Source organism: Vigna umbellata, chromosome 2, assembly GCF_029865625.1.
Source record: "Vigna umbellata cultivar VRB3 chromosome 2, Vumbellata_1.0, whole genome shotgun sequence".
NCBI classification, from domain to species: domain Eukaryota; kingdom Viridiplantae; phylum Streptophyta; class Magnoliopsida; order Fabales; family Fabaceae; genus Vigna; species Vigna umbellata.
In genome coordinates, this window is record NC_142166.1 from 15,022,534 (window position 1) to 15,046,686 (window position 24,153).

The following is a 24,153-nucleotide window of genomic DNA, read 5'->3' on the forward strand; positions in this document are numbered from 1 at the left end:
GAAGATAAAAGGGGCTGGAAGGATTGTTGAATTGATCCATATTCTCCATGGCAGCAAGAAAGATTTAAAGAAAAGATTAGTACCAAGATAAGAGCAAGAAGAAGAAGTATGTGCAGCGGAAACAGTGGCAGAACAGGTACAAGACCTGCTCTGGTACCATAATAAAAACGCAAGCCCAAAGTCTGAAAGACTGAGGCCCAAATACTGTGGCCCAGCAGCGTGAGACAAAAGATCTCACTCGAACCTTCTGCAAGTCAGAAGTTAGGTGAACTCTCAACATCGAGAGTCTTCGTGCTAGAGAGAGAAGAGAAGAAGGCGATCTCCATGGTGCTCCGGCGAGGTTTACAGCGACGACACTCGAACGAAAAACGTAAAGCGGAGATTAAGGATGAAGGAGTGTGTAACAGAGGTAAGAAAGAATCATAGTATTATGCTTTTACTGAATGTAAAGATGATAATTAGGTTTTCACTGTTTTTACAGTCTAAAACAGAAACACTGGAATCCCTATTATAGGGTTTCGGTGAGTATTGATTACACAAAAGTAATCTGTTAGAATCCCTAACAGAACACACAAACCCCAAAACCAAAATATCCTAAAACTAAGATTACTGTTCTTATGAACAATAATTACAAAACAGAAATGATAAAACAGTAACATTTAATACTTAATATCAGGTAAAGATGAAGTTAGCTTGACAAACCATCATCTACTCACCTCTTTTAAACCATACAAGAACTTTTTGAGATAGCAAACTAGGTTTGATATATATATATATATATATATATATATATATATATATATATATATATATATATATATATATATATATATATATATATATACTTTATCTTATTTTTATCTAGACTTAAAATTTCTAACCATTTTTTATTAGATAGGAATCTCTTTCATATATGGAATAGAAATATTATGTCTTACTTTTTGTGGTGACTGCGACAAGTATGAATGCCTCAATATTCACTCTCATTTTTCAAAAGTAGTTGTATAAACAGTTATATCTTCAAACCGGCTGAAAAAACAATTAATTATTTTTATTTTAATTAGTGAAAACATGTGTGTGCATGTTCATTATTTTAATTGGTTAACTTTTTTAATTTTATAGATATTTTTTTTATTATAGATAATTATTCTAATTTTAAAAATAGCTAAATATAAAAAGCAGTTAAATTTAAAAAAAAATGATTTAAAAAGTAAAACTAATAAAATTAATTTTAAAAAATATTAATCGATGAAATAGAAAATAAATTGTGGATTGTAAAGAAAAAAATAATAATAGAAACTAGTAAAAACACATGCATGGTTTACTTTTTCGTATGAAATTATAGTTATAAAAATAAATAAAAATAATTTTTATAAATTAATGATAAAGAAATTTTATTTATTTTATAGATGATTTTTATTTATTTAATTTAAAAAATGATTAACATTAAAAAAAATAATTAAATAAAAAAATTGTTAAATTTACAAAAATAATAAAATTAAGAAAAAAATGTAAATAGAAAAGATAAATATTTTTATGTAATAATATAAAAATATAGATAATATTATCTATAACTAAGATAATCAAACCACTTGCTTCTTTCTATTGTCAGACATCTACCCAAAAAGATGTCACCTGCGTAATCTTCTACTCCTCCTCCCTCTGCATTATCGGCACATTAGTATTCAACTTTTTCTGAGTTGGCACTTTCATTTCAAACACATCAATAAGCTCATAGTAAATCTGTAGAATTCAGTTTCCTGCCATTTGGTTTTTTATGTGCTAGATCTGAATTTAATCTTAATCTTTTACTGTTTATTCTTTTTGAATGTTAATTCGGTTGTGATCTATTTCTTCGTGTCGTGGTGCGATCCTTCCAAATTCCTAGAAGAAGAGATTCACGTCTAGCCTGTAAAGGTATACAGGTTATGGTTTTTAATTTGTTGCTGAATCCAAAGATTCTCTTCTCAATTGAATCCAATTGTTGTTTTGGTGAATGATTCTGATATTTTTGTTTCATGTTTTGGATTTTTAGGATGCAGCATAGGAGTTTCAGGTAGCATCTGGATTTTAAGGTTGTCGTATTAGCAGGGTCACTATCGCACCCAAACTTTGTTCTTCCACTAAAGTCTTTTCATTTTCAGATGAGTCTTTTCTTTCTTTCATCACAAATGCTGTTGTTGTTTGTGGGGATTCTTGAGCACCGCCGTCTGATCAACATTGTGGATGAGGATTTTAACCTGTTCCCCTTTCGATGGCTAAGTTTTCAATACTATCAATTTGTTAATTAATATTGTCAAGTGAAATTAACATGAATCTAGTTGAAAAAAATGGAAAGAAAGCTTATATTAAGTACTGTAATATAATCAATTAATTAACAATTTAATTAAATATATTATAATGTGTCTTCTGTTTGACCATTTCTTTTTGTATAAATGTATGTTAAATTGGATTGGAATGACATAAGAACTATTGAGTGAGGATTATGATTGTAATCTAATTGAATTCTTTATGTTACATTATCAGAGAATTTAACTTTTTTTTTGTTTCAAGATTTTTCGAGAAAATATTAGGTTACTTGATTTTTTATGTTCTATACTTTGTTGAACATCACAATTTTTTTTTTATAAAACACTGACCAACCCAACCTATAGAAAATAGGCTATTGCTTCTTTCGTGCACTTGTCATATTTCCTCTATCATGCTTTGAATTTATTTTCTCAAACATTATAAAAAACTTTGACTTTTTTTTCTTTTCAAAATGTAATTACCTCTTCTGTTACGCGACAAAATTTTTCAAATTTTTTTTATGGAGTGGAGGAAGAAATTTGATGGGATATAGAAATAACAGCCTTGAAAAATAAAATCTTTCATGGGCCAATCAACCAGTTTTTTTTACGGACATGTAGGCCGAGAAAAACAACACAAACCAGTCCACATTTTGTATTCAAGTTTCTGAAACATTTATTGCACAAATAAAGGACTATATTATTGTTTTTCAAAATTATATTAAATTTTACTGTAAAATTTTAAACTTAATTCCAAGCAAAACCAAGCTCACGACTATTTTAAAAATTCAAGTTTTCACATGCTTTATAATATGATACTCTATTATCTAAATAAATGGACACTATTTGATTAAAAACTTATTTTGTCAACATGCTTATTGAACATGAGGGTTACTTCCTCCACCATCACAGGTTGCTTTCTGCACCTCTCCATTTCTATTTTATCTTGCAAGTCAAATTTTTTTTCATAAAAGTTAAAGTAAATAAAGATCCGTTGAACACATCTTCCACCCTTTCATTTTTTTAAAACCCTAATTCTGTAGCTTCCACTTCCTTACTTTCTCTCTTTCTTTCTTCTTCACACAAGAAAAAGTGAGGGATGGAAACTCTCTAGGTGAAGAAGAGAGGAAAAGAGAAAGTGAAAAGGTGATGACTACATAATTAAGGTTTTAAAAAAGGTAAATAAAGTTAAATTGTAAAAGTTAAAAAATTTTAATCTAAAATATTTTTTAAATAAAAAAAAAATCTAGAGAGGTGTAGAGATCAGTTGGGTGGTGAGGGAGTAACTCTCATTGAACTTTGAGTGTTTCATCCTACACCTCCAACATCTCATCCTGCATTTTAAAAAATTTCATTTTTAACCTTCTGACACATGCACCTCTAACTTTTCTAAAAATTTTATTTTTTAATAAATATATTTTTATTTTCTTCTCTCTTATTAAAGACACTTTAATAAATATATTTTTATTTTTTTCTCTTTCTTATTAAAGTCCCTCTCCACCATCTTAATAATAATCTAATTTAATTTAAAATTTAAATATTATTTAATATAATTTTATATTTTAATAATTATTAAAATATGATTTATATCATAATAATAATTATATTAAATATATAAAAATCAAATAACTAAAATAAAAATAATAATGATAAAAATAAAAAATAAAATAATAATAAAAATAATATAAAATTTGCTTTAATATATTCAAATATATTAAATTATATTAAAATATTACAATGAATTAAACAGTTATTAAATTTTAAATAAAAATAATTTTTTAAAACTTATTTATTGGATACTGTAAAATATGTTAATAGTTTTTTTTTAAATTTAATAAATATTTAATTTAATTAAAAATAATAATATTATTTATTATATTTTTCTAATTTATTTTAAATTTATTCAGTGTTATTATATTTCTATATCCGATTAACAAATTTTAAATTTATTTTTTATTTAAACTTTAATAATTATTTAATTAAATTAACATTTTAATATAATATAATGTATTTAAATATCTTTTATGTGATTTTCAATACTACTTTTATTTTCATTATTATTAACTTTATTTTAATTATTTTATTTTATTTTTTAATAAAATTATTATAAAATATAAATAATATTTTAATAATTATTAAATTAGAAAAATATAATAAATAATATTATTATTTTTAATTAAATTAAATATTTATTAAATTTAAAAAAAAAACTAGGTTTAATAGCCAATTTAGTCCCCACTTTGGTTGAAAAATCTCAATTTAGTCCCTCGTTATAAAAGTGTTTTAAATTAGTCCTAACTTTTAAAATAGTGGGTCAGATTAGTCCCTTTCGTTAAATATAAGTTAACGAAATTAATGGATGATGATGTGACACAGCTTAAAGTTGATGTGTTAGATTGGTCCATCGTTAGCTTTAAGTTGTGTCACATCATCATCCATTAATTTTGTTAACTTATATTTAACAGAAAGGACCAATCTGACCCACTATTTTAAAAGTTAGGACTAATTCAAAACACTTTTATAATGAGGGACTAAATTGAGATTTTTCAACCAAAGTGAGGACTAAATTGGCTATTAAACCAAAAAACTATTAACATATTGTACAGTATCCAATAAATAAGTTTTAAAAAATTGTTTTTATTTAAAATTTAATAACTGTTTAATTCATTGTAATATTTTAATATAATTTAATATATTTGAATATATTAAAGCAAATTTTATATTATTTTTATTATTATTTTATTTTTTATTTTTATCATTATTATTTTTATTTTAGTTATTTGATTTTTATATATTTAATATAATTATTATTATGATATAAATCATATTTTAATAATTATTAAAATATAAAATTATATTAAATAATATTTAAATTTTAAATTAAATTAGATTATTATTAAGATGGTGGAGAGGGACTTTAATAAGAAAGAGAAAAAAATAAAAATATATTTATTAAAGTGTCTTTAATAAGAGAGAAGAAAATAAAAATATATTTATTAAAAGATAAAACTTTTAGAAAAGTTAGAGGTGCATGTGTCAGAAGGTTAAAAATGAAATTTTTGAAAATGCAGGATGAGATGTTGGAGGTGTAGGATGAAACACTCTTGAACTTTTACTAAATAGAAGCCCATATTTTCATTTCGTGGTCAAGTTCCCTCTGCTTTTAAAGCATGTAGTGTTTCTCCACTTATCAGAAACGGTCAAGTCTGAAAACTTCTATTGTTTAGAAAGATTATTTTGCCATTGACCATTGACTATGTTCCAACATAACACCATTTACATGTAACCTTTTCGTTTGAAGTCTATGCAATTCACCGTTTATTCAAGGGACAACGAAGATGTCCTCTGCCTTAAGTGGTAATCACATTTTTTTCTCTTAAATCTAATAAATAGTGTTATCTTTTCAAGGTTCTCTTTTGGAAAGTTTGGAAAAGTACTCTGGGGTTCTACTAAGCCTTCCATATATGCTGCTTGACCACAGATTTTTTCACTCAGAGTGAGACCATTTTACTTATAAGTAGCACTTCCAAGGTCCTCAAAGCCATAGCAAAACAATTTTTGTTCGGTGGAGCAGAAATTGGAGAGGAATATGGCCAAGGAACAACCTCAAGGTCTTGCTTTAAGGAGGAAGCTGGAGAGGCTGCAGTTGGAGTTAAGCAGCATTAAACTTGGAACTCAGTCTTACATACCCGGCCAGGGAATTAATGGAAATTGGGGTGTTCCTAGATATGGTGTTGGAGAGGAAGTTCATGATCAAACTGATGCAGATGGTGCGGTTTTTGATAAAGGTGATTTTTTTTCTTAAATTTTAGACGGTTCTTAGGTGAAAGTTTTCTCTTTTTATTTTCATATATAGTGGCATAAAGAAAGCAATAAACAAATGTTATTGCCTTAGACATAATTAAAAGGTTCATATTTTTGAGATGTGCCTATCCATTTAAAAAGGAGTTTTTGTGCCATAAGTAACTCACCGAGGCAGATTCCTTTTAAAACATACAGGAGATTATTCAGTGTTCAATTTCACAGTTGAGGAACCAGCGATTGACATGAAGGTATATGCAATGCTACATTCTAACTTAAACCCAATGCTTAGACGTTGCTGGTAGTTTTGTTTGCAGCTTTGGAACAGATACGGGTGATGCGAAGGACATTTAAAACAAAAGTGTGAGGGCATCTTTCGTTCTAGAGGTGGTATTATCAACTTAATATATGAAATTTTCATCTTAGAGTTCATGGACACAGTCATGCATTGCTACTAGCTACATACATCTATTGATAGCCTTAAGCTCCTAAAAAAGGAACTGCATTGTATTTTGGCATGATTTAGCATAGCTAATCTAAGCTAAGCATTGGATTGTTGGTTACCTCGTTCTGCAGGCTTGTATTATTGAACATTTGTGCTTATTTATGGTATATTTACATCTATATAGGATTTTGATGGTTTCGGTCTTTGCTTAGATAAGATAGTGAGGATTCAAGATGATGATTAGTTGGCCTACGTTTCTATGTTTTCGGTTCTTAGTTTAAGGTTTTAGGTAATTTTGATGTATTTGAACGTAATGTAGCTAAGATACTTTATGCTTGGTTTTCCATAAATGTTTAAAATATTGGTTTTGTTGTTTTATAAAATATATACTATTTGAGTATCTATACATTGGCACGTCTACGGGTAAAATACATTTATTTGACACGTTTCACCTCATTTTTTATTAAAACACTGCCACCTTATTTTTTATAAAGGAAGGTAAAATGGTAAAGTTGTAATCTTTTGAAATTGAAGGGTTTTTCCATAAAGTTTTCCATTCTCGTTGGTTGTGTTGGAACATTCTTCCATATTTATTGTTCAAAAGGAGTTTTCTAGGTTTGTAGTTCATCTTTTATGCTGTCTTCACAAATCATTAACAATTTGGTGTCGTTCAAGTGTAGAAACATATATTTTTACTAAGTCATTGATTATAGTAACAAGCTTGATACATATGATTTGTATGCACCAGCTTGAGGGAGAGTGTTATATATATTTTATCTTTATCTTTTATTTTTAGTTAGTTCGTTATTACTTCTTATTTGTATTTTGAACTTAGCTCATATATTTTCTATTATAAATATAATATCATATGTGTATATTCAACACAAAAGAAATTAATCTGATACATAGTTTTCACTATATTCAACAACTACGAAAACATAATTTTTGGATGTTTGTGATAGATGCAATTTAATTTTGAAAATCAAACAAAACTTGCAAAGGAAGGGTCGTAGGGAGGTGGTGCCCAATGCCATAGTTGTAGGAGTTGGTGGTGCCTAGTGGCAAGAACTATCGCCCAACAATGATGAACTTAGAGCTAATTTGTTTGCCTATAGCATAAATGGAGCCCAAAGTAGGGAATAACACCCAGTGAGCGCATGCACATTCATTAAGGCCTACACATGTTGTTTGATTAGTATTTTGTAATTAGGAATTAATCCCTATTTAGTTTGACTTGTGTTTTGATCAACTGACCCTCCACTATAAGTAAAGGATGCTTTTCTTTGTAAAACAAATTTGATGATAGTGAAATGAGAATTTCTCTTCACCCTTGAGTGTGACACACCTATGATCTTATCTTAAGTGTTTAGCTCATGTGATGACTTACCCATCACTAATCTTGGTATTATCCCTAAGTGGTGTGGCCTCCTATGCTTATTCCAATCTTCCTTTTGATTCACCTATTCGATTCTCACATCTTGAACCCACCCGCTTTTACAACCCATTCACAATACTACATTTTCCCCTTTAAGTTTTTGATTGTGTTTGTGTTTTAAATTGCGTCACCCCCTCATTTCTTATTGTTTCACCAATCAATTGCAAACATATTTCCCCTGATTTCTTGAGCTAAGAAATAGGTATGAAACCCCTTTTCATCAGGTTCCAATGTAGAAGATACCTAAATTTTGACATGTGACACCTTTAGACGACGTTAAGGCTAATTTAACATAAACCAAATTTAAATATTAGGACTCACTTGAGTAAAAAAAAAATATATAGAAACCAAAGTAAATCATAAACCTAAATATAAGGACCAAGTTACTAATTAAGCATTTGAAGTTCTATGTAGAGATTGTATTTTTTTTAAGTATATTTAAAGTAGTAGAATTTGAGATAGATCATATATGAAATGTACTATTGAAAGTTTGTGAGTTTGATTTTAAGTGTGTTATATTATAATACTTTTTGATAGAACTATAGTTTGTTATGTTTATTATGGTTGAGATATGAAATGTTGGAGATGTTGGGATGAATTTGTTTTATCTAAGTGAATGAATTAAAAATGAGACATTTTTAATATGTTAAGTAACAATAAGTTAGAATATTTCAAAGTCCAATCGGTTATAATTTGTTATTTTGGAGCAAAATAGTCCATGTTAGGTATAACAAATGAACAAAAAACCACTTGTTACATTCTACAAAGTTTCTAAATTATATAGAGTTATTGGACAAAATACTATTAATTGAAAACTTGAGAGTTTTTGTCTCTAGGTGAGCTATTTAATAAAAAATCCTAATGATTTGGTCACTAGGCAAAACAATTTTTGCTAGGAAAAATTCAATTAATTTAAAACTAGAGTTTTACTGAGTGAGTAAATTATTTCTAAGTGAGTTGTTTTTATGAAAACATCAAGTAGTGTAGTTGTTAGACGAATACTTTGGTCACTAAATGACTAAAATGCATTGGAAAAATTGAGTCCTTTTTCTAATTGAGCAAAATGGTGACTCTATGAATTACAACATGTGCTTAATTTACCAAGTGAACAAATTGGTGGTTAAGTGATAAAGTGTTTTCTAAATTTTAAAAATTATGTTTGTAAATGTGTCTAATCGCTAACTTTTTGTATATTTCATGAAATTATTATATTTTATCAACATATCATGCTTGAATATTATTATAATAAGATGAATCATAAATTTTCAATTTATTAGTATTTAAATTAAGATGATATATATACGAATGAGAGTATGTGATGGTTGTGATATCACTACAAAAATTTACAATTTTACCGGGGGTTATTTTTTTCGTTTCCGGCGGTTTTAACCCCCGGAAAATACGTTACCCGCGGTTAGAAAAACCGTTGGGAAAAGCTGTGTCGCTAAGTAATTTCCGGCGGTTTTTTTAAAACCGCCAGTATTAGCGGGGGTTCTGTGAAAACCGCCGGTATTAGCGGAGGTTCTGTGAAAACCGCCGGTATTAGTGGGGGTTCTGTGAAAACCGCCGGTATTATTAGGAGTTTTTCAAAACCGCCGGTATTAGTCGGGGTTTTCCTAAAACCGCCGGGAATATGCAATTCAGATTTTTTTTCTATTATTTCTAATTTTGATAAAAAAACTCTTTAATATATCAATCAAATAATTTGAAAAATTAAAATTGAATATTATAAAATAAATAATAAACATGTTTTAATACAACAAATTGTTCAAATAATGATTTACATTCATACCTAATTACACCTTCTAATAAACTAACATATAAACTAATAAAGTCCTCTTTAAAACCTACAATACAATAGGAACCTCACATAATTACTTAAAAATTCCCATTAAAATGCTCTAAAGTGTAAAATCCTGCAGAGTTGTTGAGTGAGCCCTTTTATTACGATTGACATTATCTCTTTTTCTCCTTTGATGACCCACTAGTATCCTTGTAGGTAACCTTAAATCAATATAAACAAATATTAAGCATCAAAATTTAGTACCCTAAAACATTGTACGTAATCAAGAAAACAAATGCCCAGTGAAAAATCAAACCTTGCACCGAAAGCTCCAACTTCTCGTTATTTGTTTCGGCATTCAAAGTTTCACTCGAAGGATCATTCCCTCATCCAATTATTGATGGGAAGCAACACTGGAATTAGTTTTCTTTTGAAATCGAGGACTATAATACTTAACAATCAAATATGTTTAGACAATAACCATAATATTATATTATCATCCAAAAAATCATAATATTATAATATCAAAGCTTTCCATTTAGTCGTTGATTTTCTGCTGTCAAAGCTTCAATTTGCATATATAAGACAATAAGCAAATTAATAAATATTACCATCCTTCTTGCAATCTACTTGGTTCCTCATAATTTACACCTACTTTTACTTCAATTCTCTCAATAAAAGTAAGCAATTGATTTTTGTTATTCATTCCTGCTTCTTGAAATCTCATGAGTTGTACTTAATGGTAGGATTCAGCTACAAAACAAGAAAGAAAGTGTTGATCAAGTCCTGTTGATGGATGCTGCAACGAAAACAATGATTGTGTGTGAAGCTTTTAAGGAGCCGATGCACAGAACAATTTTGTCAGTACTATTTCTCAATCGAAAGCATGGTGTGTGAATGTCAGCCAAATTAGAAAATATCAATCTACTGTCTTGAACTTTTGAAACTTATTATTTACTCATCTTCAGAATGGAAGTTGTGCATCATCATCAGGTGCAAGAGTGAAATCAGAGCAACCTGACTCTTAAAGCTCCATGTTGTGTATATTCTGCTTGTCTTCTCTCTTGAGCCCATATAATATTAGCAGCTTTTATGAGAAGGGGTAACGAATGAGCGATGAGATTGTAGAATGCCGCCACAATCCTCTTGTACTTTGTGTATGTTAGGAATTAAATGCAGAATGTAGGTCTCTGATTTTCCTTTCCTAGTTCAGCTTGGTTTTGATCTTCATAGTTCGAATACTCATTGTTTTTCAGTAGTGTTTTTGTCAACATTAACCAAATAAATCAATAACAGAAGTTGTAAATTGATCAAAAATAACTCAATATATCTAACAGTTTAAACAACTATCAAACTAAGTTCAATCATCTATTTGCAATTTAAAACAACGTCAATTTCAGGGTTAAATACATTTCCCATACCAAATATTTTCTTGCAGTAATCTATATCACGGAAATCTTAGCTAGCTTCACCCAAACCCTATTGTTTACCTGAGAAAGTAGTGGATCATGAATATATCGTTTCTCAACTTCACCGTATATTGGTATCTGTTGATGAACCTTGCTAGAATGCTCTGATAAAAACATTTTTTTCCCAAGTCACCACCAATCAGACCCATTTGATTCATCAACCACATGTTCCTCCCACTCACAGGCACCAATCCCCAACCAATCAGCTTCCCAACACCCTTGGAACTCAAAACCCCTTTCGCAACCCTAATCCTCGCAGCCCTAAAGGGAACCAATTCTCCCTGGGAAGCCAGCACATTTCTCCTTAGCCACGACGAAACAATCTGCCATCTCCGCCTTCAGTTTGATAAATATCGCCTTCAGCAGAGTCCTCGACGCCACCGCCTCCACCTTTCCGTCTCGACTTCGCTGCCTCGACCTCGCCGCCTCGACCTCGCCGCCTCGACCTTGCCACCTCAACCTCGACGCTCAACCCAAGCAGGGGAAGACACTCCACGAACACGAAGCAGGGGAAGATTGTGGTGCGGGGAAAGGGTTTGGGGGAAAATTTGATGAATGCAGCTGGAAGAGATGCTCCACGAACAAGAAGCAAGGAAGATTGTGGTGCGGGGACGGGGTTTGGGGAAAATTTTAATGAAGGCAGCGGGGAAGGAGGGAGAAAATTAGGGCACATTTAGGGAATTAAAAGGAAATAAGGTGCGGGAGAGAAGGTAATAATAATTTTAAGAGACTACCGGCGGTTTCATTAAATAATCGCTGGAAATATTCGGGGTTTTTAAAACCTCCGCAAAATAACCTCTCCTAAAATTAAATATTTTTGTAGTGTATAACATAGTATTTGAATTTATCAGTATTTGAATCGAGATGATATTCATATGATTAGTTTTTGGGAGGAAATACTATATTGAGATGTAAATAATGTATTGAATTACAGATTCATAAATATATGATCTTGACTTTACTAATATTGGACTCACATAAAATATCAGGTGATGTGAGTCAAAGAAAGTTCATATGAGTTAGTCTAGAAAGTTCATATGACTTAGTCTACTGTGTGAAAAAGAATTTTCTATGGTAATAAGGAATTACCCTATTTAAATATAAAATGTTCCTATTATGTAACTTTATTGTGGGTGACAACTTAATGAATATAATATGGCGAATGCATATCTTTAAGTCTAATTCAATTTATGTGTTTTCCAAAAGTAGAATTAAGTGTTTATGGTATTTGAAGTCAATAGTATTCTAACATGATATTTAACCAATGGACTAATAGTTAGCCACTTGGTCATGTTGATTCAATTAATATTAGAGGTTGGCTCTATGAGAATATACGAATGGGATGTGAATGCAATAAAATATTATATGTATGCATGATTTTGAGATATACATGTATGAAAGTTATTCTTTTAAATAACTCTAACATATCCTATATTTGTATGATTTTATGTTTTCTTATTAACTATGATGATCATGTGTTACATGATTGTTTTTACTAAAAATGAGCAAAAATCCTCTGAGTTGATGTCATGTCTTTGATAAATGAAAGCACATGAAAACACTAAAGAGAGGTCTTTGATAAATGAAAGATCAAGAAAACACTAGGGGGGATGGGAGCTGAATAATGTTTTTAAAACTTTTCAGAAATGGTGTCTAATTAGTGTTTAAAAGATTATGAAGCAAGAATGCTTTCAGACAATGATCTTTTACAAGAATTTGTAAAAGCTTTAAAGAGAGGAAAACAATAAGATACAATTTTTAAAATCTTTTTTTTTTAGAGCAGAGTCTAATAACTTATAAAGAAAGTGCATAAAGATTGTAAGATGTTTAGATGCTAGTTTTTACGATAAGAGTAAATGGAAAATGTTTGAATAGAAAAACAATAAATCAAAGATTTTTATACTGGTTCACTCAACTTGAGCTATGTCTAGTTCTTCCTTAAGAACTCTTAAGGGATTTCACTAATCTTTTCCAACATTACACGAGATTTTCCTTTCCAGGATCTCATCGAGTATTCTCACAACTCTTGGTTACAATGAGTATTAGCATCACTCTTGGTTTCCTAGTCAACATGACTAGATCAAGTTTAGCCACTCTTGGATCTAACCCTAAACAACTGTCTAGACATTCAACTCGACCTCAGTTGAACAACCTAGTATTTGAGTTCTCTTCAAAACTTACAACAAATCCACTAATGGATTTTATACAAGGTACATATGATTAACTCTTAGCGAGCGGATATGTGTTCTAAAACAATATAATCTGTGACACTTAAATGTGTTTCTCTCTTTCACTAAGATTTTTCTCTAAAAAGATATTGAGATTCAGACGATGTATGACCACTACAAGCTTTTCTCTCTTTTCACGTTGCTATTCTTCTTATGGTATCCTTTTTTTTTGTTTTTCATCAACAACATGTTCTCTTCAAGCTTTCTTTTATTTATAGCTTCTCTTGAAAAATTCCCGTTAGACAGAGAAGTTGACTTCTGGAGAACTGATAGTCTTTTGATGTGAAGTCAGACTTTAGTTTATTTTGTAGGGTTTAAAGCTTTTCGTTATAACCTTAAGCGAAACTTAAGCTTGTACAATGTGATTGAGTAGATGGCTTCAAGGGAAACATTTCCAAAATGTTCTTCTTCTCGCACAACGTCTTTTTCTTGGGTGTCATGATTCTGATCATATCTTTCTGCTTTATTAATCTGTATGAATACTAAGAAATACGTATACAAGCATCGAAGTACTTTTTCGTACATGCATTAAATATTTTGAACATTGATAAATGTTAAGCAATGTAGCGTGTTCAAGACATTTTATCATTTGTCATTTCAATCATAAATGCATCGATTGGTAAGACAAATAACATGTATATTCATCAAATGCTATCAACATAAATTGGTTTTTCAAAGGCTAAAGCATTTAGCGGTCATCCATCAGACGATGTTTTCTTTAGAAAGCTTTGCTTGATATAACACTGTATTGAAAAAATTTCTTTTAACCTTAATGTTATATAACAAATAGACATTTATTTCCATGACACACTAGCTTGTTTTTCTCGTACAGTCTATTAAAAGATTTTAATGAGATACTTTCTTTCAAACGATGTTTATGATTTTTTGATTCATTTAGACATCTTTGTCTAGAAAACGTTATTTATAAGCTTTGTTGTGGACATTATAAAGTGTTTCTTCATTAAACTCTATTGTTTTAAACGGCTTTTTGAACACAACAATATTACATTTGGTGCTTTTTGTTAAACTTCAAAACCTGGGTTGCTTATATGTTTTATTCTCTAAACGATTTTGTCTTAACAATAAACAAAAAAAAAGTTCTGCAGAAGATTCTCTAACGCTCAAGTCAATAAGAGCATAAGAAAAATATAAATATAGAAGAGTTATGTAAGACCTGAGAAATAGACACTCAAGTCAATAGGCATAGATTTATTTTAAAACATGTTAATATTAATGAAAAGAGGTATATTCTAAAGGATACCAAGTGGTTTAATTATTGGATTTAATTTATTTTCCGTTCATATCTGTGCATTTATCTTCATATATTTATATTCTATTTTTATATTTATATTCCGTTTATATATTGTTTCAAACAATTATATATATGTAAAATTGTACTCTCTTCTTATGGAATAAGAAATACAATTCCTATCCTTTCTTTTCTCATAACATGGTATCAGAGCTCACTAGATTAGTAGAATGTGGGATTGTGGGATTAGATTGAGGAAGAAGTGCCAATAAACCATGAATTTGCTCTTGAGAAAGTCCCAAAATTGCGGAATGTGACTGTGCCGGAGAATTATTATAAGAAGGAACTACTGTAGAAGAATCTGTTGTAACATTGTGGACTCTTTTGGATTTGAGATCAGGTGGTAATCCATGTATTAGAAAGCAAGTATCAATGGTGTGGTTTGTCTTGCCACAGTGAGTGCATTGTCGAGGTGCACCAAACCTTCCCCCTGAGGAACGAGCCTGAGAACCTTGATAACGAGCCTGAGAACCTTGATATGAAGATCTTCCCCGGCCATAATCATTGGCAGGAGAGGGTTTACCTCTGCCATTGAAGGTAGAAAAAGAAGGTTTAGATTGAGAAACTTGTGACGCCATGACTGGAGGTTGAGAAAGAATTCCTGATTGTAATTGTCGCTCATGTTGAATTATCATCGAAAAAATTTTGGGTAAAGAAGGCAAGGGATCCATGAGAAGGATCTGAGAGCGAACAACAGAGTAATTATCATTCAAGCCTCTAAGAAAACAAAGAACACAATCATTTTCAGGATATTCCTTCATTGTCTTATAAACAACACAACAAGAAGCAGAAGATTGGCATTCAGGAATAGGGCGAAAATTGCAAAGTTCATCCCAGAGAATCTTCATTTTAGTGTAATATGCAGTAACACTTAGATCAGACTGATGCATTGAATAAAGATCTTGATGCAATTGTGAAATTCGAACAGAATCACCTTGGGAGAAACGATCTTTGAGATCCTTCCATGCCGTAGCAGCAGAGTCAATCCAAATAATACTTGTAGCAATCTCATGAGAAACAGAATGATTGATCCAAGATAAAACTAGATTATTGCAACGCTTCCATGCTTGAACCATTGGATCTGTACCAGTTGGACAAGGAATGGAACCATCAACAAAGCCAAATTTATTCTTCATTTGTAGTGCCATAGACATCGAGCGAGCCCATCCATGATAATTGTGACCTTCAAGAATCGGGGAAACAAGCACCAATGAAGGATTCTCATTAGGATGAATGTAATAGTCATGTGTTGTATCTTGCAACGATGCGAGAGTAACAGAGGGAGTAGCCATAAAAGGAGAAGAAAAAGGCAGAAAAGCCAAGAACGAAAGGTAGAAAATGAAGATCTGGACAGGAAAAGAATTGGTTGCGGAAGAACGTGATAAAGGTCGTGTGTTCTAATGTTCTAATCTTAAGTGGTATGAGAATGTTTGGTTTGTTTTATTAATGCTTTATTTTTGGGTATGTGCATTAAATAAATTTATAATTAAAACAAATGAATTGGCCTTGTGGTAGTGGGTTGTGTGCGGCCTTGAGGTTCTGAACTCGAACCCTATTAAACCAAAAAAGTGCCATTTTTTTATTTATTTGCTTGATGTTATTTTTAATTTTTATTTTTTTGCTTTAATTTTGGGATTCGTTCGAGAACCCTAAAGTAAAATGTGAGAATAGGGGAAACATGGTCACAAAGTCACAAGGATTCATGTTCCTTTCTTCCCTTCTCCTCTCTTCTATTCATTTTTACTTCTTCTTATTCAAAAACACAAATCCTAGAGCAAAAAAGGGAGCTCAGTGTGGCGAGGGAGAGTGAGAGCAGTTAATGTGCGAGAGAGAAACGAAAATGTGAGTGAATGAGAGTTATAGGGAGGCTTGCTTGGGCCAACCTGTCTATGATACAGTACTTGCTATGTTTGTGATTCTTGCAATATGGGAATGATGTGATTGACGTTTTGTTTGAATCAGTTGCAGTATTTTCTTAAATCAATGGTGGTTTTGGATATCTTTTGAGTGATATGAATTGTTGAAATAACTTCAACCTGTATTATATGTGTTCCACGTTGGTTTGGCTAATGTAAATCTTTGCATATCATTTTGTTAAATTGATTGTGAATGGCCTAGGGTGTGTGAGTTCATAGCAAATGCTTGTGCAAGGGTAAAGACGCAAGATCACAACAATAATTGATGTTAATATGATTGATTTTGTTTATTTCTTTTAGTGTAGTGTCAAGGAATAAATTTGTTGGCTAGTTATATATTTATGCATGAAATGAGGATTGAGATTTAGCTATATTAGACAATGACGTTATTGGACTATTATGCTTTGTGGTTTGATTGTTTAATGTTAATTCTCCTTGATAAATGAGAATGGTTGATATTTGTGACATAGCCAAAGTGTTAGGATATGATCGTTAGAATGAGACATGTGAGTTTCAGAGGTTGATACTCAAGGACGACATGTGTGGAAACTATTTTTCGTGACCATTATATAGCTTTAGTGAGAGAGTCACAGTGTTGTACCAACCATGAGGTCTGGTGGTGGTTATGTCTTTAAGTATGTCTTCTAGCTATACTTCGTCAATTTGGGGATGTATCTTTCCCCTTTTAAGGGGGTAGAAATGTAGTCACTTTTCCTCTTGTGAGGGGTTAAAAAAGTGGATCTCTTCATCTTTAAGAGGAGATGGAAGATATGGGTCCCTTCATCCATGATGGGCGATAAAAGATATTGGGGTTCAAGTGTTCCCCTTTCCTCTTTCGAGGGAGCAGAAAATGATGGATGTCTCGCCCGTAGGGTTCCAATTAATATTGAGCATAATATCGATGGTTGCAGCATTGAAGTTTTACTCATAAGCCTTGAGGAACAGAGGAGATAGGTCCGAAGTTACAATAGAGGACAATTCGAATCGGCCTATTTTGGTGAATAAGAGTGGTGCATGTCGGAACAATCGGTACCGATATAGAGTCGCGCAGCGGAATAAAATATAGATAGCAAAAAGCGTGTAACGATCACAACACAAGTTAAAATAGTTGGTTTCAAAAATTGATTTTCTTAGCGAACTTTTATCGAACAATTGATGTGTTAAGAGTTTAGGGATCAAGAAAATCAACACAGAATTTTTATCTTGGTTCGAATCAAAAGATTCTACGTCCAGTCGTTAATCATTATAAATATTGATTAACCTTTTTCACTAAAAATATAGTTGTACAGATTACAAGATAATGAAATGAGCAAAGAATAGAAAACACCTTCCTTCGACAAACGAACCAGAAGAGTGCAACAAGTAACTTCCTTCGACAAACGAACCGGAAGAGCTTCCTTCGACGCACGAACCGGAAGCAACAACTCTGCCAACTTGAAGAGAACTGCTCCGACCTTTGACACACAAAGCGCGAGCTTCTCCTATTCACAAGACCAGACAAGAGCACTCTATCACTTTGAGAACTTCCTCAGACAAACTGTATTCTCAAAATGGCATAGATCCTTTTCACTCATAGAGAGCTTCCCTTAGGCACAAAGCTCTAATACTCTCAATTGAAAAGTTTTTTTCTAAGAGCTGTGAAGACCTTTATTTATAAGCCTAGTTTCATTCAGGGACAAAAACTGAAAAGACATCTCCCAACTGCCACTGATAATCGATTATCATAAGTGATAATCGATTATTTGTGTCTGTTATGGGGTTTTCAAAATGTGATAATCGATTATCCTGAGCAATAATCGATTATTCCAGAGACTTGGACAGTATTAAATGAAACAGTGATAATCGATTATTATGTGTAATAATCGATTATTTGCGCGATAAACTCTCTCTAAATTGGCTCTTGATAATCGATTATTTGCGCAATGACTCACTAAATACGAAAACTTTTAACAGTTTTTACATCATTACAATTTATCCTATACATTTGTTTCTACAAAATGCGTTTAACAAAGATGCATTTAGAGTCTTCAATTCTTCAGCTTTTATCATCATCAAAACTTCACAGTAGCTTCAAGATACCAATGCTCCTCATTGGTAACAGTGCAATGAAGTATGGAAGATGACATAAGTTCAAAAAGATAGTGGGTATTGGCACGATATGCCTTTAATTGACAAACTTGTTTAAAGCTATTGAGGGTATGATGTCAGAAGTGATCGTGTCTAGGTTATTAATATAATAGTTATTGCTTTGTAATTGTTTTGCATGATCTTATTTTTCTATGTTATTGTTGTTAGCTCACCCTTATTGCTTGTGTTTTGTTGAGATGATGAATAAAGTTTGTGTTATATATGAGCAGATGATGATGTAGAGGTGACCAATGTTATGTAGAAGTGAGAAGAGGATGAGGAAGATTAAAAGAAGGACAATCTTGGTTAATTTTGTTGTTCATAAGATTTTTTTTAGGCAATGTAATGTTAATTATGAAATTGGATTCATTGGTTACCTCTTTCCTATATTATTTTATAATGTGTATTACAAGAATTAAGTCGACATATTAAGGATTTAAAAAAAATTGAATTACTACTTTCTCATGACACTTAAAATTGGGGTGTTACAAGTTATGCATGAGGTTGAGTAACTACTCGTGTGATAATGCATCGTATTTATAGGTAGTTATGGATCGTTAAGGTAATTAATTGATGATATCATTAATTGTTATATTAAACCTTAATAATATCATTGATTAAAGAATTATGTCTTAGTAATATTAATGATTAGGAGATTATGCTTTAGTAATATAATTGACGGATAGATTTTGGTTAATTTATTATTATGTCAATTATTTTATTGATAGTATATTTGATTTTTATAATATCAATATAGCATAATATTTTAGTGATTGGCAAATATGTACGGGGATTATCTACAAAATTATTATTAGTTATTTAATTTATTTAATTTGAGTTATAAGGGAAGTAAAATAATACTAAACAACATTGAAGAGACCAATTTTAATAAATATCTACTAATGGTACAAAAAATAATTGACTTTATTTCTTGTTATTTTATTTTCCTTAATATGTATATGTATATTTATATATCTATTTTATCTCTCTCAAGCTTATGATAAAAGAACATAATATCATTTTGATTGATAAAATAAAGTTTAAAAATAATTTAGCATAGAGAAGAATCCAATGTGAAATATCCATTTGAATATAGAAAATATAATAACATATTATCTAAGGTGGTAAGTGCACAGGACATGACTAAGGGCTCTTTAGTCTAATTGGTCACTAGTGCAAAACAACGTATAACGTCACTATGACACATTCTGTTTTTTCTCTCACTAGTGACAACATTTTATTTCGACGAACCCACCTTTTGAAGGTTAGTTTTCGTTTTCATTTTGAAGAACTTATTTGTTAAACTTGTTTTTTTGTTGAACTTTGTCTGTTGTTGTTGTTTGGTTGAACCTCTTTGTTGTTGTTGTTTGATTGAACTTGTTTGTTGTTTGTTATTGTTGTTTGTTGTTGATACTACACTACACGTTCATAGTTCATGCTTTATAAAATACCAAAAACTAAAATTTGTTGTTTTTCTGCTTTTCAGATCTTATAGAGTTGTAAAAAAAATATCACAATTAATTAAAAAAAAATGATTGGGTGCAACTTATTTTGGTACAACCTGGTGCTCAATCATAGCCTAAGCCAGTAGTAATTAATCATGATAATATTTGTATTGTGAATGAATATATGTTTGTTAAAGAATTTTGATGGTGGTGTGTCAACAGATTTGATTCCTTGTTTGGTAGGATTTGCAACAATTAGATTCAATTCAAAGTAGTTCAGTAGTAGTTCCTAATCTTTTGACATCTAAGGAGACTCGTTTTGCAGAAGAATTAAAAATAACTCTAGATTAATATGTTGATAAGAAGAAAAATTCTAATATTGAAGAGGATGATGAACCAATTACAAATAAACTTAGTCGGGATAAGAAAAAAAGTTAATACTAAAAAAATTTTAGAAATGAAAGGTCTTTTTTCGATGTGAAAGGATTCCTTAATGATATTTTTTTTAATAGAAGAGGAATTTACTCTTTTTTAAGATATATGGAGTTTAAAGTGTGAAATGATTTTTCCAAAAAATATTATGAATTTTTTCATAATATATTTCTTTATCTATATTTGCTATATAATTTTATCATAAATTTAAGTTGTTTTCATGATTTTTTTTATTTCTTAATAAAGTTTTCATGACAGTAATGTAATTTATTGAAAAATATCAATTTAAAATCATTATAAAAACAACATAATATCATTTGATTGATAAATTTTTTTAAAAATAATTTAATATAAAAGAAAAATCCAATGTGAAATATCAATTTAACCATTTAAATAAAGAAATATCTTTACCTTAAATTTCGGTCGAAACGCACCCTCTCCAACAATCGGCAACTTCGCCGTAATTCTATTTAATGTAAATTTAGATTTCATGCAATGCAACAAAATTGACACGTGTTATAATGTTCATCTAGTTATAAAAAAAAAAATCATATGGTGAGTGGTTCACTTTTTGTGCCTTAGGTTGTGTTCCTCTCAATAAACAGTTTTCTTCAAAGATTTGTACGTAAATAAGAGAAAGTATTCAAGGGTGGAAGATGGGAGATGGTTTGAAGTCATGAAAAATGTAATTATCAAATCTTTATTATTTTTTTCTGAATTTTACAATCTTTATCTATGATAACTAATAATTATAATAACAAAAAAATATTAATAATTATAACTTAATAATAATAAAATATAAAGTATTTAAAAATAATATTAATAGAAAAAATATTACAACATCTAAATAAAATATTAATAAAATTTATAATGACAAAAATAATTAATTAATAATATTATTAATTTTTTTTACAATTCAATATTTAATTAAAATAATTTTTAATCAATCACAATTTATTTTAAATTAATTACACTTATTACATTCCTCTTCACTTTCACCTTCAATTCTCTTAACATAAATAATACAAATTTATTTTCTGTTCTCTCAAAATAAGTATAATTTTAGTTCCTCACATTTGAAAAAAAACTGTTTTTTAAAGCTAGCTGTTAAAATATGAGGGATTTAAATGATTTTTCCAAAACCCTTTTAATTTTTCAAACAGTAAATTTGAGCTATTAAAACTGTACTTTTTCTTTTTAATTTAAAGAACTAAAGTAGTTTTTTTTTTCTGAATTCCCAGGGAAAATAATTAGACTCACTTTCAATTTCGGAGACTAAAGTATAATTAATTAAGCTTAAAAACACCAAGTTCACGAAATTACGGTTTTGTAAAATCAAATTTACATATGGTTTACAAATAGAAAACTAAATGTTCTAAATAAACGCACTTGCTGTTGAGCTGTTGATATACAAGTTGAGAAAATGAAGTTAATAAACACTTAAAATATAATTGAAAGCACAGAGCTTCGGCCTCAGGAAATTGTTGATTGTATTGGGATCTATATTTTCACAATCGCTTATTGAAAACGTGGTTTCTGGTAACATAAATGGATTAAAGTGGCACGTGAGAGTGATGAATGGTCAATCTTTCTGAGTCAGATGGCAAAGAAATCAGTAAACAAAATTGCAAATTGACAGGAAAGCCTGTCCTGTTCTGGGTTTCTTTCTCTTTGAATTTAGAAAAAATTGAATAAAAGCAAATACCCCTTTTGCTGCTATTGACTTGGGTTGGCTCAGTGAGCAATGTTTAGTATTAGTCAAATGGTCAAGTTTGAAACTTTTTTCTTTTTTCAATGTTTATTTTGGCATTCACCATTGACCGTAATACAACAGAACATCATTTTCCTGTAATTGTTACGTTGGATTCTATGCAATTCACGGTTGATGAAAGCGACAGCCAAAATTTTGTCTGTCTTAATTGGTGGTTAGAAAAAGAAATCTTAATTTGACCACTGCTGCATTGATTCTAAGGTTGTTCTTTATATGGCAAGTTTGAAAAACTACCCCAGATTATGCAGCTTTCCATCAATGTTTCCCTTATCCTTCACTCAGTATGAGACCATTTTGTATATATATGTACCACTTTGTTGAACCTTCAAAGCCATAGCAAAAACAGTTTCTTTGGTGTAATAGAAATTTGAAGGTATATATATATATATATGGAAAATGATAGTGATTTCCCAAAGGGAAAGCCAAAATCTCTTGCCTCAAGGAGGAACATGGAGAAGCTGCGTTTGGAATTGAGCAAAATCAATGGAGGAGTTCAGTCTTTTGCACCGGGGAAGGGAATTAATCGAAATTGGGGGGTTCCTAGATATGGTATTGGAGAAGTTCATGACCAAACAGAAGAGCATGATCCTGAGTATAACAAAGGTGACACTTAAAAGGGAGTAGTTGTGTGGTGTCTGAAAAAAGCTTACTAATGCATATCCCTTTTAAACTTTACAGGAAATGATTCAGTTTTCAATTACACTGATGATAAGGAACCAGTGACTTACATGAAATTTCCTGCTGTTGGAAGCATTGCAGAACCAGTGCCTGATCCACTTTTCAAACCGTTTGTCTGCAATGTGTCTGCTCCAAAATCCTGTGATGTCCATCGTGTTGAAGGTTTTTCTGGCAATGCCTCAGACATTTCCAATGCAAAAGGGTATATGATCCTCTTTCCCTCTGAACTTTGTAATGGCGACATGTCTGTATAAGTACAAAACTAAACAAAACACGAAAAGGTGATAGTTCAGAGTGTAGGTAGTTAAAAATTAACTGTTTTTTCTTTTCTTTATAGTCATTGCTAATCTCTTGCTCTAGAAAATGTTATTACTGTAGAAATGTAAATAAATGATCTTCTGTAAGCATAAAGATATAGTGTAGATCCTGCATTTTGTGCTGCATAAACTTAGCATGCTGTCCTCAAGATAGGTAAATATGAATTGCTGCATTTTGCAAGCATTTGAACAAAATTTTTGGTATATTTTACATCAGGTTAATGGAGTTGCAACAGAGGCATGAAGAAGAAAATGCATCGGATGAACTTTGATCGTTGTAGTCTTTGCATAGATGAGATATGGTAGAGAAGAAGATTCACGATGATGATGATGATGATATTTAGTTAGCTTTGGTTTCTAAGTTTTTGTCATAGTTTGTCTCAGGTTTTCTGGTTTAGATCAGTGTTATTTTGATGTCATTTGAAGTATACGGGTCTGTATACTTTATGCTTTCGATTTATGAATGGTTAAAATATTGGGTATTGTAGTTAATTAATGATATATCATTTTATTTTATTTTTTTTAAAATTTGGTATATGGTTGGAATTTTTCTATGTTTAATTAATATAACTTTTGTGTTCGTATTAATTATATCATAAATGGTGAAATATTTTTTTCACATTATTGTTTTGTGTAAAATACGTATTAACTTTTTTTATTTTCGAAGTAATTTTTATTTAAAGCGTTGTCAAGTGTTTATCATCATAAA

General features: G+C 30.4%; 3 protein-coding genes and 1 long non-coding RNA gene across 4 annotated transcripts; 3 read left to right on the forward strand and 1 right to left on the reverse strand.

The window, feature by feature from the left end:
- The first annotated feature begins 1,627 nt into the window (after positions 1–1,627).
- Positions 1,628–2,420, forward strand: LOC148203476 (uncharacterized). The gene is made up of 2 exons (XR_015784078.1): positions 1,628–1,917; positions 2,036–2,420. It is a non-coding gene; the product is annotated as an uncharacterized LOC148203476 (long non-coding RNA).
- A 3,354-nt stretch (positions 2,421–5,774) lies between these two features.
- On the forward strand, positions 5,775–6,657 carry LOC148203477 (uncharacterized). The gene is made up of 2 exons (XM_088105874.1): positions 5,775–6,076; positions 6,288–6,657. Exons 1-2 carry the CDS (start codon positions 5,878–5,880, stop codon positions 6,392–6,394), a joined length of 306 nt encoding a protein of 101 aa, XP_087962000.1. The 5' UTR covers positions 5,775–5,877; the 3' UTR covers positions 6,395–6,657.
- Positions 6,658–15,113: 8,456 nt separating this feature from the next.
- Positions 15,114–16,057, reverse strand: LOC148203478 (uncharacterized). Its single transcript, XM_088106703.1, has 2 exons — positions 15,693–16,057; positions 15,114–15,283 (listed from the first exon to the last, which is right to left on the reverse strand). The coding sequence occupies exons 1-2, from the start codon at positions 16,048–16,050 to the stop codon at positions 15,114–15,116; spliced, it is 528 nt and encodes a 175-aa protein (XP_087962829.1). The 5' UTR covers positions 16,051–16,057.
- Positions 16,058–22,800: 6,743 nt separating this feature from the next.
- Positions 22,801–23,716, forward strand: LOC124844541 (uncharacterized). Its single transcript, XM_047321499.2, has 3 exons — positions 22,801–23,052; positions 23,128–23,329; positions 23,662–23,716. Exons 1-3 carry the CDS (start codon positions 22,839–22,841, stop codon positions 23,714–23,716), a joined length of 471 nt encoding a protein of 156 aa, XP_047177455.1. The 5' UTR covers positions 22,801–22,838.
- The last annotated feature ends 437 nt before the right edge of the window (positions 23,717–24,153 follow it).